The sequence below is a fragment of the Motacilla alba genome, chromosome 3, assembly GCF_015832195.1.
Source record: "Motacilla alba alba isolate MOTALB_02 chromosome 3, Motacilla_alba_V1.0_pri, whole genome shotgun sequence".
Lineage (NCBI taxonomy): Eukaryota > Metazoa > Chordata > Aves > Passeriformes > Motacillidae > Motacilla > Motacilla alba.
The window spans coordinates 104,953,663-104,968,440 of record NC_052018.1 but is presented as its reverse complement, the minus strand read 5'-3'; the positions used below and the strand labels follow the sequence as shown (position 1 = coordinate 104,968,440).

Genomic DNA, 14,778 nt, shown 5'->3' with positions numbered 1-14,778 from the left:
ACTGGAGGCCAGGCTCAAGGAGACAAAGGCAAGCTCAAGATGGCAGGAGGAAGCCACAGCTACACCTGGGAAAACAGCAGTGCCCAGAGGCAGGCACTGGAGAGAAACCAAGCAACAGCAAAGTCTGAGAAGGGGGCGTGTGGCATGCCATGGCAGGCCTGGATACAGAAGAGGAATCAGGAAGAGGTGGAGATAGGAGGCACAACTGGAAAAGGAACAGTTGCACTTGAGCCAGAAAAAGGCAGCAAGACAGAGACAGGACAGGGGCAGGAGGGTTGGTGCTGGCGAGGGCCCAGCAAGTAGCTCCTCCACTCACACATCAGAAGGCTGCAAGCACACACACAACGTGCAGGGAAAGCCAGCAGGAGTTAACTCAGGAGATGAAAAAAAAAAATCAGATATGTTGCCTTTGTCGCTCAGCTTTTGCTTGGAATATGGTGGACAAAGAACTGCTTGAAGCTAGTTGGAGGAAAGAATGATCACAGAACAAGATCTCACTGCTACAGAAGGAGTCTCAGCCCAGGAACTGGCCAGTCCCAGAGCACCTGCCAGGTGCTGAGATGTGTGTCAGGCTCATGGTGTTTACAGCAGGCCATATGGATGGAGAGGAACAAAGAGCACCAAGTAACTCATGAGAAGCTTTGGATTTTTTTCGTCCAAGACAATTTGTACAATTCTTGCAACTGCTGAAAGAGACTTTTGGTGCTGGTCCCTCTGCAAAGGCAACTGCATAACTTGACCTCAGCAGCACAAACCCATCTACGGCGTTCCCACGAATGGTTAAGGAGAACTGGATGCACTGCCCTTTGTGGCACCCTGCAAGACTGGCTGGCTTTATTCTCTCAGGTCTTGTCTTTGCTAGGAAAGACAAAATCCATAATCCTTTCTTCAGTGAATGCTTCCCAGTGATCCAGGGACCTCAACAGAGCCAGCAGCATGGAGCAGCTCCGTGCCACAGGAGTGCCAGGCTGCCCCAGCAGAGCCAGGACGCACACCAAGGCATGCTGCAGTGCAGCAATAAAGGCACTTGCAAGCAGCAGCTTGTCCTGCCCTTAACCATTTGGACAGCCACTGTATGGTTTGAATCAAAGGCTTCCTTTGTGCTCCCAAAGAAGCCAGTGAGCAACTGCAAGGAGGAGAGTGTTTATAGCAGGTCTTAAGCAACACCGTGCCTATCTTGTGCCAGCATCACTCACAGAAAGGACAGCCCCCCCACCAGAGCTGCCCAGAGGCACACGAGCCTCCCCTCTGCAGCCAGAATGGGAGCTGGCCTCCACATGCCATGGCTCTGGGGACAGACCCATCTGGCTTTCCTCTGGAGTGGCAGAGGACAGAGCCAACCTGCCGGTCTGCCCTAATCGACTGCAGGAGGGTGCAGTCTTGGCTGCTCTTCAGGGTGGCCTGAGCTGAGCTGAGCTGCATCAAAATGTAAAATCCTGCTGCTGGGACAAACCTCACTTCACAACAGCATCACAGGAGAGGAAAAGTTACAAAGCCTTATCATCTTAGAACTACAAACATCTTGGGCATTAGCACCAAGGTCTGAGCACAGCGCTCACGGACACTGCTCTCTCACAGGACAGAAGTCACCTAGGAACTGAACACAGGTCAACCAGGGCCTGAAATACAAAGAGCCTTGTAATCCTCACTCACTTAAACCCCAGCCCCTTTCTGCCCCGAGTCCCAGCACAGACAGCAGCTCTACGTCATGGCTTTCTCCCAGCTAACACCTTGTTTTCCAGAGAGGAAAGGCTCATGCCCTGAAATCAAATGTGTCACACCACCTCCCAGACAGGAATCTGCTCGTATCAGCTTTCTTCATTCATCATCCTGCACAATACGACCATCAATCCAAGCCATCCCAACCTCCCAGAGGTGCAGACCGCCTGACAGAGGTGGATTCAGTTCATGGATGCTCAGGGGCCCAGTGCACGCTCCAGTTCACAGGTGCCAAAATCCCTGCCTGCTCCATTCAAGTCAGAGCCTAATTTGACAAGGAGGAGACACTTTGGTATCCCACTGGCAAGCACCATCTCACAGGAGGAATCATCACCTAAAACCAGGCATGCCTCCTCTCCTGACACACAACCTGTGTGTACCCCCTGTGCAGGGAGACTGGAGTTCACGAGTGCTCCTCGCTGTTCATCCTGAATTCCACAGTTGGATTCGGTTTTCATTCTGCTCTCAGGGGCACCTGGACACCTCAGCATTCCTCTGTTCACTACCAGCACAAATGTTTTAATTACAACATGGGCCTTGCCACTTAAAATGTTAAGGGTTAGAATGCATTCTCGAAAGAGGCCCTTGCAGAACAATTTCAGAAGGTCAAAATCACAGAATAGAGGATGGATTTTTGAAAGCTGATCAAATAAAAGGAGCAGCCCCGGGCGGTAACAGTCTGCAAAGAGTATCAAAATAGCACCCACCCATCAACTTTCCCAAACTGCTAAGACAAGCAAGCTTGGGAAAAGTCAGAGCTGAGCAGGCACACCGAAAGTGCTCGTCCCAGGCACACAGATCAAGCTTTCAGAAACTTGCAAACCACTCTGACATCCCCCCCTTGCCTCTCTCTTTGCTGGTCAGACAGCATGTATTAGACATCTCTCAAAGCAGAGGTGAGCAGCCTATTCTGTGACCAGACAGAGACTGCTTCCCTAAAAAAGACAAGGCTTAAGTTAAGACTAGAAGTACTGTACAGGTCAGCCTTTTAAGCCCAGGAAAAACATTTCTGTATTAAGTTTAAAAAAGAACTGGCAAGAGTGAGAAACTGAGCTGAAGCAGCAGTCAATGAAAAGCACATGCACTGCAGACCTGACTGCCAACACAAATTGATGCTTTAAAACAAAGACCACTTGTGTTTTGGCTTGAAGATCTTCCACAGCTACTCAGCAAGAGCTGCACAGATTAAAAGGAGACACAGGTAAACACAGAACAGCACTTACTGCCAACTATTTTCCTGGAACAAAGGAATGACCAGAAATGGAGCCCTTGCCTTGACTGGGTGGCATGGGTTCATCCTCACTGTGCTGTCCCGTGCCAAAGAAGGCAGAGACAATAGGAAATGCTGGAGAAACCTTTCAGGCTCCATTCAAGCAGCACCTGGATCCAGAGCCTGAACCTGGAGAGCTGCAGCTGCTTGAAACACTGAATATGCCTCCAACCCCAAGAGCTCACAGGAGCTCTGCTACAGCCAGCCTTCACTCTTCTCCTTCACCCATTTCCAGAAGAGACCCTGAACAACTGTTCTTCCAGCTCTTCACCCCCTGGAGACTACAGACACCTGTGTGCCTCCTGCAAAGCAAGATTCTGGTCTAGCTCCCAAACCAACCTACATCCATATATGCCTTGCAAGCCTCTTTTCCTTCCTGCTGCTTGCACAGTGATGTATTCAGAAGGCACAGGAAGACTGAAACAGGAGATGGTCTTCTCCACAAAGATGATCCTTCCTTCAGTCTGGTCCATTTTTAGGCACACCAGCTGTCCACTCTAAACCAAATGGCAAAGTCAATAGTTCCCACTGCAATGCAAAGGTGGATTTGGCGGTCCTGTGTCACTTCAGAGGTGACCTTACACTGCTCCTTCCTGTAACACCCAACAGCAGTGCAGGAAAGCAGCCACTGTGATAGGCAAGAAAAAGGAGAAAGCTGACAGCTCATCAACAGAGCAGAGCAGATCCTGACAGGGTCTGGTAGGATGAAGGAGGTGGAAGTGCAGGACTCTGAACAGGCCACATCCTCCAGAATCAAAAATCTGTGTGCTTGCTTCCATATGCTGTGGTTCAGCAGTGTCAGCATTAGGAAGCAAGAAAAAAGTTTCTAGAAGATCCCAAGGCCCCTCACCTTACTAGCAACTCCCTCTGAACAGCCTCCCTAGAAACCAGAGCCCAACGTTTCTGGACTGCTGAAAGCTCAGATGGACATCAGGAACAAGACGTGACCCATGTGCAGAGCCTCCGAAACATGACAAAGCCCAGGGAACGGCCACAGCAGCCACATGAAAAGACTGAAAACCTGCAGCATCCCCACCCCTTCCTCATCAAGTCTTCCCCAGAGAACAAATCCTTCTGTGTCCAGCAGCGTGATTGCTTTTTTCAGGCAAGGCAGCACACAAGGTATGCTGCAGACACAGCACAGCACTTTAACCCCTCTGTGCAATACAGCATCTGCTCTCGCAACAGATGAAAAGTATTTTCAAGTAGCTCTGGGATGCCACCTCCCAGTATCTTCCAGGCAAGGAGCAAGACATGGAATCAGGCCACCCACCTTGGCACCTCTGCCATGCTGAAACACACTGAGCCCAGGAAAAAACATGTTACCAACTGTCAAATTATCATTTCTCCATCTCTCTTCCTCCTCTTCTCACAGACACGCTTAATTTGTTATAAAGGTGGAAGACACTACAGTTGCCCTTCTCCCACCTCAGACATTATCAGCCTTCTCCAGCAGGTACTGCCATGCCAAAGGTGGGGCTGCCTCTTTCCCTTACACAGCAAAATCCACTGCGCTGGTTCACAGCCTTTGCAAACCCCACCAAACCCAAAGCTAACACCCTGTGCAACTTCAACCTCATCCAGAAGAATGTTCCTGTGCATCTGCCAAGCATCTTGCTAGTCTCGCTGCCCTCCAGGCCTCCAAAGAGCTGCCTGTCCCAGCCCCTGAGACCGACACTTCATGTTAGGAGAATGAGAACTGTTCCTTGGGGTCTGGACAAACAATTGCACGTCCTCCAATCTCAGGGGAATTTCCCTCCAAACACCACAGAGGCAACTGCCTTCACAAAGAGCACGTTTGTACCCGGGTCTGTCCACTTCTAAATAAGCATTTGTTCCAAGTTCCCAAATATCACAAGCAGTGGAAACACCCACTGCTAATGTGAAATATTTTGCATTCCAGGCCTGAGAGGTATGCTTGAAAATGTTCAGAGAGGAAAGAGTGTTTATTCACTGGGAAGAGGTGTACTAGGTCCTGCTATTTACTTTAGTCCACGTGTGCTTGCTGGAATACAGCTTTGATCTTTGCAACTTAAATAGCAGATGAATTAAAATGAACGCAAGAAAAATATTAGTGTAAAGATCCTCTAGTAAATACCTGTAACCAGACCCCACAGACTTCAGATCTTTTTGAAGTGCCTTATCACTTACAGCCAAACTGGCCCTTATGTTCTTGTCCCCTGCCTCAAGGTGAGGCTCTTCTCTTCCTACCCCTTTCCTACCTCCTTCCCTCCATTTCCTTTGGGCTCATGGCCTTTAGAGGAAGTGCAGCCTGCCTTCCCAGGATACACACGCCTATCTGCTTGGATGCAGCATGAACCAGCCTTCGGCTAAACAAGGTGAGACCTACCACCTGAGCAATCAGCAGCTGTGAGCTGCCATCCCCTCACCTCACTTGAACAAGAGGGATTCAGCAGACTGAGAGGAAACACATCAGCAAGAACATTCATCACCCAGCAGCAACTAAACACAGGTGCCTGCTGCAGTTTAAACATCTGCCCATATGCCTTTAGAAGATGGTCTAATTCCAGGTCAATTAAGAGCTCAGAACACATCTTGAAGGGATCTTTAAACACAACAGCCCCCTGACCAGTGCCGGCTCCCAGTGGTTCTGGAGCCCACTGTGCAGACAAAGAAGTGCCTATGGCCACGACTATGGAGTCACCATGCCTTTGAAGCTCCTGCTACTTCGAGGTTCCAGCCTGCCCAGAGCACTGTCGTGAACACAGACAAGTCCCAACCCAAGGGGGATCAGATCATTCCTGTCTTCATAAATTTTCTTCGTTAAGACCAGGCTTGCTAGGAAGCATGAGAATAGCACTGCCATACAGAAACACACAGCTCAACACAGGACATGGAGGCATTTCCAGAATAAAACAGACCTTTTGGTTTGGGTTGGATTTTTTTTTTTTTTTTGCTTTAAAGGAAAGTTGACTCAGCAAATATTTTCTCTGCTAGCATTTCAACCACATGTTCCAGCAGAAGCCAGCACACATCTGGCATGCTGCAGTGCCACTGCCAGAAAGATCACAGCTTGGCTGAACAATGGACGTGGAGGAAGAGGGAGCAGCAGTCCAGGCACCAAGAGCACTTCTGGAACACATACACGGCAAAGCACCTGCATGAGCCACGGATACTTCACGCCTCCCAGGTCTTTCTCCAGTGCTCCTTCCAAACACCATCCACAGGCAGAGACAATGCCCTGCAGCCTGCAAAACCTACCACCAGCCTGTAAAAGCTAGACATCAAACTGCACGTTTTGGCTCCACGGATGGCGCCTGAGATTTTTCACAGTGTCTACGAGCTGGACAGCTGCATGTTGCCCCCAGTGCTGTAGGATGTGATCTTGCTCAGCAAGAGAAACAAGGGGGAGTGTAGTTGATTGGAGCAGTACAGAAACTCCAGTGACTGCAGAGTGGCAGGAAAGGCAGCACACAGCCCTCACAGGCAGGTCTGCACATCCCGGCTGCCAGCGGTGGCCTCCTGGCACACAGGTGAATGCTATGGCAGGTCCAAAGGGCCCTACCACTTCAAACCAGAGCCCAAGTGGAGCACGCACTCCCCCGCCAGAAACAGCCTTCCCAGAAGGCTGCCAAGGCGGATGGCAATCACGGTGCTAATCAGCTAAGTAAGTGCTGCTTTTCCTGCTTATCAGCTGTAAATTGGACAATACTTGCCGCCTGGCAGCAGGGCTCAGCCACGGCTCCAGATATGGGCGGGCAGCAGCCCAGTAGATATCTTTCCCTCAAAGGCAATATTCCACCCAGGTGCTAAACTAAGATTGCTTTTGATTTCACAGCAGAAACTGCAAAGCAAACTCTACAACTGTGCACGGTGAGACAGGAAGGACTGCAAACAGCTACTGCCAGGGTTCCTAAGCGAAGAAACGAGGTGATGTGGCATGGGGCAGCCGTGGGACCCTTCAAAGCCAGGCTGAAAGACAGCTCACAGCCCCTGTGGCTCTCACGCACAGCCAAGCCTTGGGCTCTTCAGACAAGGAAAATGGAGCTCGGAGGTCAGTGGGGAGGAATAGCACGAAGGAGAGTTCAGGCCCTGCAGATGAACACTGTGAAAAGCAGCAGCCAGGAAAACCAAGGGGCCGCGGGGCTCGGAACGGGCAGGAAGAGTGGCACGGGGGGCGGGGCAGAGCGCTCATCCAGATGCGCTCGGCAAGGGACAAAAACCCCTCCGCGGCCGGGAGGTCAATCTCCACGGGTGGCAACTCACCGCGTGCCCACTGTTTTTCCTCGGGGTTCTGATCTGACCAGAATTCACAGGAAAAACCACGCGCTGCTCCGCGCAGCCTTCCCGGTGTCACCCCTGCCCAGGGGCCGGCGGGGCGCGGGTCGGAGCCAAGCCCCGCTCAAGGGGTCTCCGGGAGCCCTCCCCGGAGCGCGCTGTTCCGGGGGCGCCTGTTCGCCGTCTCCCAGACGGCAAACGTCTGGCGTATTTGCATCCCTGTGGATTTCGGCACGACGCTCCCCCTTCGGAGCGGGCGGGCAGGGCGAGCCGGCGCACGCCGGGGAAGGAGAGCCGGGCGAGGCGCCCCGGCGGCTCCCGCAGCGCAGCGGGGCTCTGCGGGGCGGGGGCGCGGCCGGCCCGGAGCGGGGAACAGATGGGGCCTCACGCAGCCCCTGCTCCGAGTCCGGCGGGACGAGCGGGCCCCATCGCCGCCGGCCTCACGGGAAGCCGGGGGGCCGCGGACCACCGGAGGCTCGGCCCCGGACGCGACCGCTCCACCTTCACCCCCGGGGCCGGCCGTGGACCCCCGCCCGCCGGCCCCAGCCGCGGACTCGAGCGGAGGCGCGAAGCTCCGCCGCCCCCGCCCCGCCGCCGGGACCCGCATTCCCCGCCCGGGAGAGGCTGCGGTGGCTGTCCCGGCCCGCACTCACCCAGCACCAGCAGTGCCCGCACCGCCGCCATCCTCCGCACCGCCGCCATCCCCCGCGCCGGTCAGCGTGCCCGCCGGACCCCAGCCATGCCGCCGCCGCCCCGCCCGCCGCCGCCGGGAGGGGTTCCGGAGGAGGGGCGGCCACCGGAAACCGGGCGGGGTCGGGAGGAGCGGGGTCCCCCAGGCAGCGCCCAGCTCGGCCCCCCGTGCCTCCGTCGCGGTGCTCGGGGCTCGCTGGCGCCATCCCCCGCAGAGCCCCGCCGGCCCGGGGGGCGGGAGGGTCGCGCCGCGCTCCTGCGTACTCCCCCTGCTCCGGCCGGCGCCCCCGGGCTGCCCCGAGCAGCGAGGAGGCGACGCGGCTCCCCTCCCGCCCAGGGGCTCCTTGTAGCCGGGCTGTTTGTTAAACCGATGGCAGAAGATCGCGGTCTGTACCGCTGGGAAAGACCCAGTGAAGGCACCGGGGCAGCGAGGAGCCAGGAGCACCCTGCTACGAGCGGAGGGCGGGACACACAGTAGCCATGCACAGCACGCTGCGGCTCCTTGCTGCTCCTCTGCAGGACCCGAGCTGAGGCACAGCAGCAAGAGGTGGTCTGGCCATCTGCACGGCCCAGACCGGAGCCTCCGTGCCCGACCCAGTGCCTCTGGTGGAACCTGCTGCAGCCCTGCACCACCGGCTCTGGCAGTTGTCACTCTGAGCACCAGCTTTCCAGCCGGTTTGTTGAGCCTCCAAAATACTGGTTTTGGTACTGTGTGGAAGACTAGCCATCAGACATGGCCCTGAGCGCTGCTGGATCCATCACAGAGGATGCTGGAGCCTTTATTCAGCAAAACCTGTAGCACAGGATTGGAGCGTGCTTGCTGCCCTGTGTGACAGCACCAGCCTGGTGCTGCACCAGAAGCCCCCACCATTATCTTGGGAGACCACAGAGCTGCTCCCACAGGGCATGCAGCTGAGGCACTTTGAAAATAACCACAGACCAGTCCCCTCTCACAGGAAAGCCACCACCTCCTGCCACCAAAAGCTGTTCTGGTTTTGTTTGGGGATCAAGCAGCCTCAAGAGGAAGTGGTAGCCTATTCAGCACCCTCTAGAAAGGAAGTTTTACTTCCACCTGCAAGCTCAGGGCAAGCAAAGCAGCTGATAAGAGAAAGTGTGTGTGGGACAGAGACCCTATCTGCTCTCCCACTGATACTGAGCCACCTGACCCCAGCTTGAGGGGTTTCTTTCTCGAGGAGGGAAAGTGAGCTAAGCACTGCTGATCCAGGTATCATGACTTCTCTGAGGAGCACTTGCCGCATCAGCCCTCAGTGCTGCAGGTTGTGACTGCACCTCCTGGGTGCGTATTGCCTTTAGTGCCCCAGGAACAAGAACTGTATCACAAGGCAGCCAGGATACCACTGTCTGCCCTTGCTGTGCTCACCCAGACTCTGCCTCAAGCTCCCTTGCAGAGAAGGGTGTATCATGCTCAGCCCCACTCTTCCCACAGCCACGGGCATCCAGGCTCCCACAGCCCCACTCTTCCCACAGCCACGGGCATCCAGGCTCCCCACAGCCAGAGGGAAAGCCAGCCTGGAGGGGACAGTAAGCAGCACCTGACTGGACAGAGTGGTTGCAGAAGCCACCTGTGCTGCAGGGCAGTGAGACCACAGAGGGGGCCAGGCCTTCCAGCCATTCCTACCCCCCAGCTGCAGTATAGGGACAAAGGGCCAGAGCTGGAGTTTGAGCAACAGTGGCAGGCAGCAAGGCATGCGGCATGAGAAAACTCATTGGGAACTGCGTCAGAAGCAGTTATAAGTCTCTCCACACCAAGCCTGTTAAGCACATCCCTGCAGGAGTGCACCAGTTCCTGCAGCCAAGCAGCACAACATGCAGTTGCATTTGAATTCTCACCCCCAAAGATCACGTGCCCATGTGGAGTACAGCCACAGTATCCAACTTCTGCACCAGGGAAAAATGAGGCAGACCCCAGCCAAGAGACAAACCACCTTACCTGCAGGGCAGTGTGCCCACCGTTCTTGCAGCAGCAACAGAAGCAGCCTGTGCAGTAATGCAGAGGGTGTGTTGGGCTGAACAGGAAGCTGTAACCTGGGCTAATGAGAGCCACAGCTTTGCAGCCTGGAGCATCTCCAGGAAGGAGACAGCGAGGCTCATCCCAAGCCAACCCAGCCGCCCCCCATCCACACCACCAGTCATCTGTAGCTACAGTGGTTTGAGCTGGGTTTATTTACTGTTGGCACTGCCAGCTTCCCCCAGGAAAGCACGATGGCGTTCATGGATGTGAAACTCACTAATCAATGCACAACACAACACGCGGTGGTGCTGCTCCTGCTGCTCTCTGGACCTACCCCTCTCAGCTCACAGCAGGCCTGCAAACAGCACCCACAAGAGATTGACAAAGGCTGCCAGCGCCCTAGTCCTGGCTGAGGAATGGTGAGCGACAGCCAGGGAGGCACCCAACAGTCCAAAGAGAGCCACTCCTGCAGGAAACATTCAGGATTCACACCTGAATTCAAGCCCTTTTCCCCTTTGAACCCAACTGTCTCTGTAGCAGCATTTCAGTGGCTCTGTTCAGGACAGGCAGCCATTCCCACAGGAAGCAGGCCAGAGGCCACACTGAGCCCCACATATTGTACACAGTCATTCGCCTTCGAGACACCATCACCCTGTGATGCTGTCCACCACTGCACCCACCCTGGCACAGCTCTGCAAGCCCAGTGCAGCTCAGGCGAGCCCATCACACAAGCCCACACGGTTACTGCCTTAATGAGCCCCCACCACGTGCTTCCCATCAAGAGCTTGCTCTAGAGGTCGTCTTTGGTGCCAGCTCCAGCCTCAGCTGTGGGGGCAGGTGAAGCGCAGACCAGGCAGGATTTCCCCTGGCAGGACCTTTGCAGGGCAGGCTGGAAACCCACCCCACAGCCTCTTAGTCTCTCATTGTGTGGGTGAGTAGTGGGTGGGGACGTGCTCCGTCTCCTTTGGGTCAGAACTGCCATCGACACCAGTTCCAGTCGCACGCTGGCTCACGGTGGCGACGGGGACTCACTCGGCCCGGCAGATGAACCAGATCTCGTTGCGGCGCTGAGGGATGCTGGGGTTTTCGTAGGAAGCCACGATGTAGGTCCCCCGCAGCACCGCATCCGTGGAGCCCAAGAGCTCCCAGAAGAGACCGATCTCCCGCAGAATTGTCTCCTCGGTGGTCATCCCGTAGAAAACCCTGCAGCGGCAGCAAAGGGAACAGCATAAGCAACAAAGCCAGCAGATTGGCACAGCCAGAGCTCCCGTCCCTCTGCCTAACGAACCACAGCAGCCACGCAGGGAGTTTGTACATCTCTGCTGAGCTGAGAAAACACCTCTGATGCTGGGGTCACCTGGTTATAACCCGGAGTGGTGCCCTCTCGGTGATGTGGATTTCGGGGTCCATGGGAACAGGGGGGTTTTGCTGGAACTCTCCTGGGAGATAATAGGCAGTTAGGACCTCACGCTCCAGCTCGGTCCCCTCCTTGGTCAGGTGGATTTCGTTGAGCACTGGGACTGTCATGCCGAGATGGCAACCTGGAAAGAGGCAGGCAGGCAGTGAGACAGGTGTGTTAGCAGCAGCAGCAGCAGCAGCAGCAGCAGCAGCAGCAGCAGCAGCAGCCCTCCTCCCCACTCCAGATGGACAATGGCAAAGCCCTTCCCTCTGTGGACTCTGCCAGCCCCTCCAGCCCCTGCCTGCACACACCTACAGAGTTCTCCTTGCAGATGTAGCGCATGAGCTTCATGAAGCTCATGGAGATGCTCTGCTCATACATGGGCTCCCCCATGGTGACACAGGCCCACTTCCCCGCTGGGTACCGCCGCTCCTCGTAGGCCGCTTCTTCGCACTGCAACAGGCCACAGACAAGCCAAGTCAGGGTGGAGAACACTGACAACACTGCAGCAGCTGGGTGGAAAACCAACACTGACAGGCAAGAAGCGGGGAGACACGAGCCTGCCAAAAGGAGAGTCCCTGCTAGGCAGTGGCTGGCAGAGCAGAGAAGGTGAGGGGAGCTGGCATCACGCGCACCTCAGACAAGGATACTTATGAGCACTGGGCAAAGGTCAGCAGAAGTCAGCAAAAGGGAAGGCACAGACAAGGGGCAGGGTGCAAGGGGGTCTGGAGGCTCCTGGCATGCACAAGGAATGCAGCACATCCTCAGCAAGGGGCACAGGACTTCCAGTTCCTCTTCGGTCCGGCCTACTCACAAGGATGTTCCTGATTCCAGGCACCCAAAGGCCTCCAGTGAGGCTGATGTTGCTCTCAGGTGCAGTGCCTTTTCCCTGCAACACTGCATGCACAGAGGAAAACAAACATCCCTACCCAGCAGAAGGGAAAATCTGGCAGAAGAGCTCTAGCACCCAGAAGAGTTGTGAAGACTGCAATGAAACTCCTCAGATCTTTCTCCCATACTAAGAAGTGACAGGAGGAAGAAGAGACATGAACCCAGCTGTGGAATTCTGTGGCATGAGTCAAAATCTCTATTTCCAACACAGAATGTCCAGCGTTCTGAACAAACCTGACACAGAAGAGGGGCAAGGGGAATGGGGAAATTGCATCTAGGTATGTTCATAGGTCAGCTTCTGGTATGTCTGTGACCATGGGTAACCTAAACAGGCGCTGGGAAGTTGTAGCCAGCACCTGTCTTCCTACTCTCAGCTTGTTCTTCATCCAGATCAAAGTGGTCATGAGACAACCTTGTCCCACGGAGCTCAAGGCATTTTCCCAAACTTCTTGCTTCCATAGCTGCGATGGCAGTGACGGAGACAGGAAGCAGTGACAAGACTCAGCACTGGGTGCAGCCTGCCTGTGCCTCCACCCAAAGCAGGTGTCTACCCTGAAAGCCAAACCAAAGGCAGAAGGAAGGCAGCAGGCCTGCTTGTGAGCATCAGTGGGATGCCAGTAAGAAGAGCACCTGAAACACCGAGGGCATTCCCCCTCTAGCTGGGACCATGCCTGCCATTGTCCCACCAAGCAAAGCAGAGCAGAGCAAGAGCATTTTCCAAGCAAGGGAATCACCAATCCCTTACTCTATCTGTGACTCTCATACCACCTGCAATAAACCAATCAACCCAGTGAAGTCACAGCGTCTGGCTGTGCCACAGGCTGATCCTTCCACTAAGCACCACCACTCTGGATGGCACTTGTCCAAAAGAAATACCAAAGATGCTTCATGCAGACACAGCAGCAACTGCGTGCTGGGGAACTGAGCCCTGACTGAGCTGGGGGCTGAGTGCTGACAGGGCACAACGCTGTAGGTGGCATAATAATTCACTTGCCTCCAAGAGGATGAGGGCTTGTAGCACTGATAGTTCAGGAAAAGCGACTGAATCCTGCTGATCTGCCTGAGCCTGGCAAATGTGTCCCTAAGAGCCCCAGCTCCAAAGTCCCCTCAGTGCTGATGTCAGGCAGTGGCTCTTCTCACTCAGCCTCACACTCCAAGAATCCTCCTCAGGCACAGATGGGATGCCCACAACAACAAAAGCTCTTCAGTTCCCACAAAGTATTGGGGCCCCATTCCTGCCTGGGACTGGCACAGGCGGAGAAAAGGCCAGATTAAGTCCCTGGGACCCAGAACAAGGAAAGAGGGAGTGTGGTGAAGCCCCAGTTCCAAGCTGCACAAGTCACATGCTCAGACATGTTTTACAGGGAGTGCTGGATCTCAGCCCAGAAGAAATTGGTTAACCACTTCTCATATAGAGGACAATTGACAGATGTCTTCTTGGTAGAAAGCCCAGCTAGGCCTGCAGAGACACAAGAACCAGTCTGACAGGCAGTTATTTCTCAAAGCAGAGAAGCACCCTTATGTGCAAGAGATGAAAGTAAGTGTGCAACATAGCCAGCACAAAGAGAAGATCACCATGTTTGGATTGGTGGCTGAGACAAACAACTACACATGCTCTCATCTGACAGCCAGGGTCACAGGCCCTGTGCTCCCCACAGACACATCTTCATCTCGTGCCAGCTGAATTCTCCAGCTCAACCAGGCAACATAACCAGCACAAACACAAAGCCAGCAGGACTTGGAGCTATGCAACAAGGTGTTCGGAGAACGGCAGGGAGCAGGCTCTGAACTGAAAGTTTACTTTCTTAGATGCGCCCACCCCAGCAAGAGGATAGGCTGGTAAAGGAGGCAGATGGAAGTCAGAAGACCAGAGAAAGCAGCACGACTCGTCCGATTTTAAAATAAAGGCCGGGAAGCTGAGCATTGCCATTACTCTACGCAGGAGGAGGTGCAGGAGTGGCGGAATACTGCACCGATCCTGAGGTGCCATCCCGGCCGCGGTGCCGCAGGAAGCCCGGCGAGGCGGTGCGCGCACGCCGACACGAGGCCCCTTGCCTGCCGGGGAGAGCTCTTCCAGCGCCCCGGGCTGGCGGCAGCACCCGAGGCAGCCCCGGCACGGGCGGGCAGCGCTGCGCGGAGAGGGTCAGGCCTCACCTTCCCGTGCTGCGAGAGGGACACGTACGGCACGGGCTCGCGAGCGTGCCTGTGCCGGGCCATCTGGGCGATCGGGCCTGCCATGTCTGCAAGGCAAAGCACACGAGAGACGAGGCTCGCCCCGGCCGCGGCGCAGAAGGAGTCCCGGTCCGTGCCATCACAGCCCCGGCAGGCCCGGCGCTCACCTCGGGGCAGGCTCACTCGGTGCGTGCTGGCCACGGCCTCCCAGTGGGCGAACAGCCGTCCCTCCCCCTCCTGGTCGTCCTCGCCGTCGCTGCCGTCCCCGTCGGCGGCCGCGGGCTCCTCGCCCAGCCGCTCCAGGTCCTCCAGCGTGATCCGCGCCATCGCGTCCGCCGGGAACGGCACGGGGACCGCCCCGGGGCGGCGCGGCGCGGCCCGGCGTGGCGCACAGCGGCCCCTGGCGCTCCGGCGGACCGTGCCGGC

General features: G+C 55.7%; 2 protein-coding genes across 3 annotated transcripts in view; both read right to left on the bottom strand.

The window, feature by feature from the left end:
- Positions 1–8,031, bottom strand: part of PTK7 (protein tyrosine kinase 7 (inactive)) — a 34,623-nt gene extending 26,592 nt beyond the window's left edge. For both annotated transcript variants that reach the window (XM_038130815.1, XM_038130816.1), the window contains exon 1: positions 7,882–8,031. In XM_038130815.1, the coding sequence (XP_037986743.1) occupies positions 7,882–7,930 (49 nt within the window). In that variant the 5' untranslated portion in view covers positions 7,931–8,031. The remainder of the gene's footprint in view (positions 1–7,881) is intronic.
- Positions 8,032–10,084: 2,053 nt separating this feature from the next.
- Positions 10,085–14,750, bottom strand: LOC119698646 (heme-binding protein 1-like). The gene is made up of 5 exons (XM_038130827.1): positions 14,520–14,750; positions 14,335–14,420; positions 11,601–11,742; positions 11,248–11,431; positions 10,085–11,093 (listed from the first exon to the last, which is right to left on the bottom strand). The coding sequence occupies exons 1-5, from the start codon at positions 14,677–14,679 to the stop codon at positions 10,919–10,921; spliced, it is 747 nt and encodes a 248-aa protein (XP_037986755.1). The 5' UTR covers positions 14,680–14,750; the 3' UTR covers positions 10,085–10,918.
- Between the last annotated feature and the right edge of the window lie 28 nt (positions 14,751–14,778).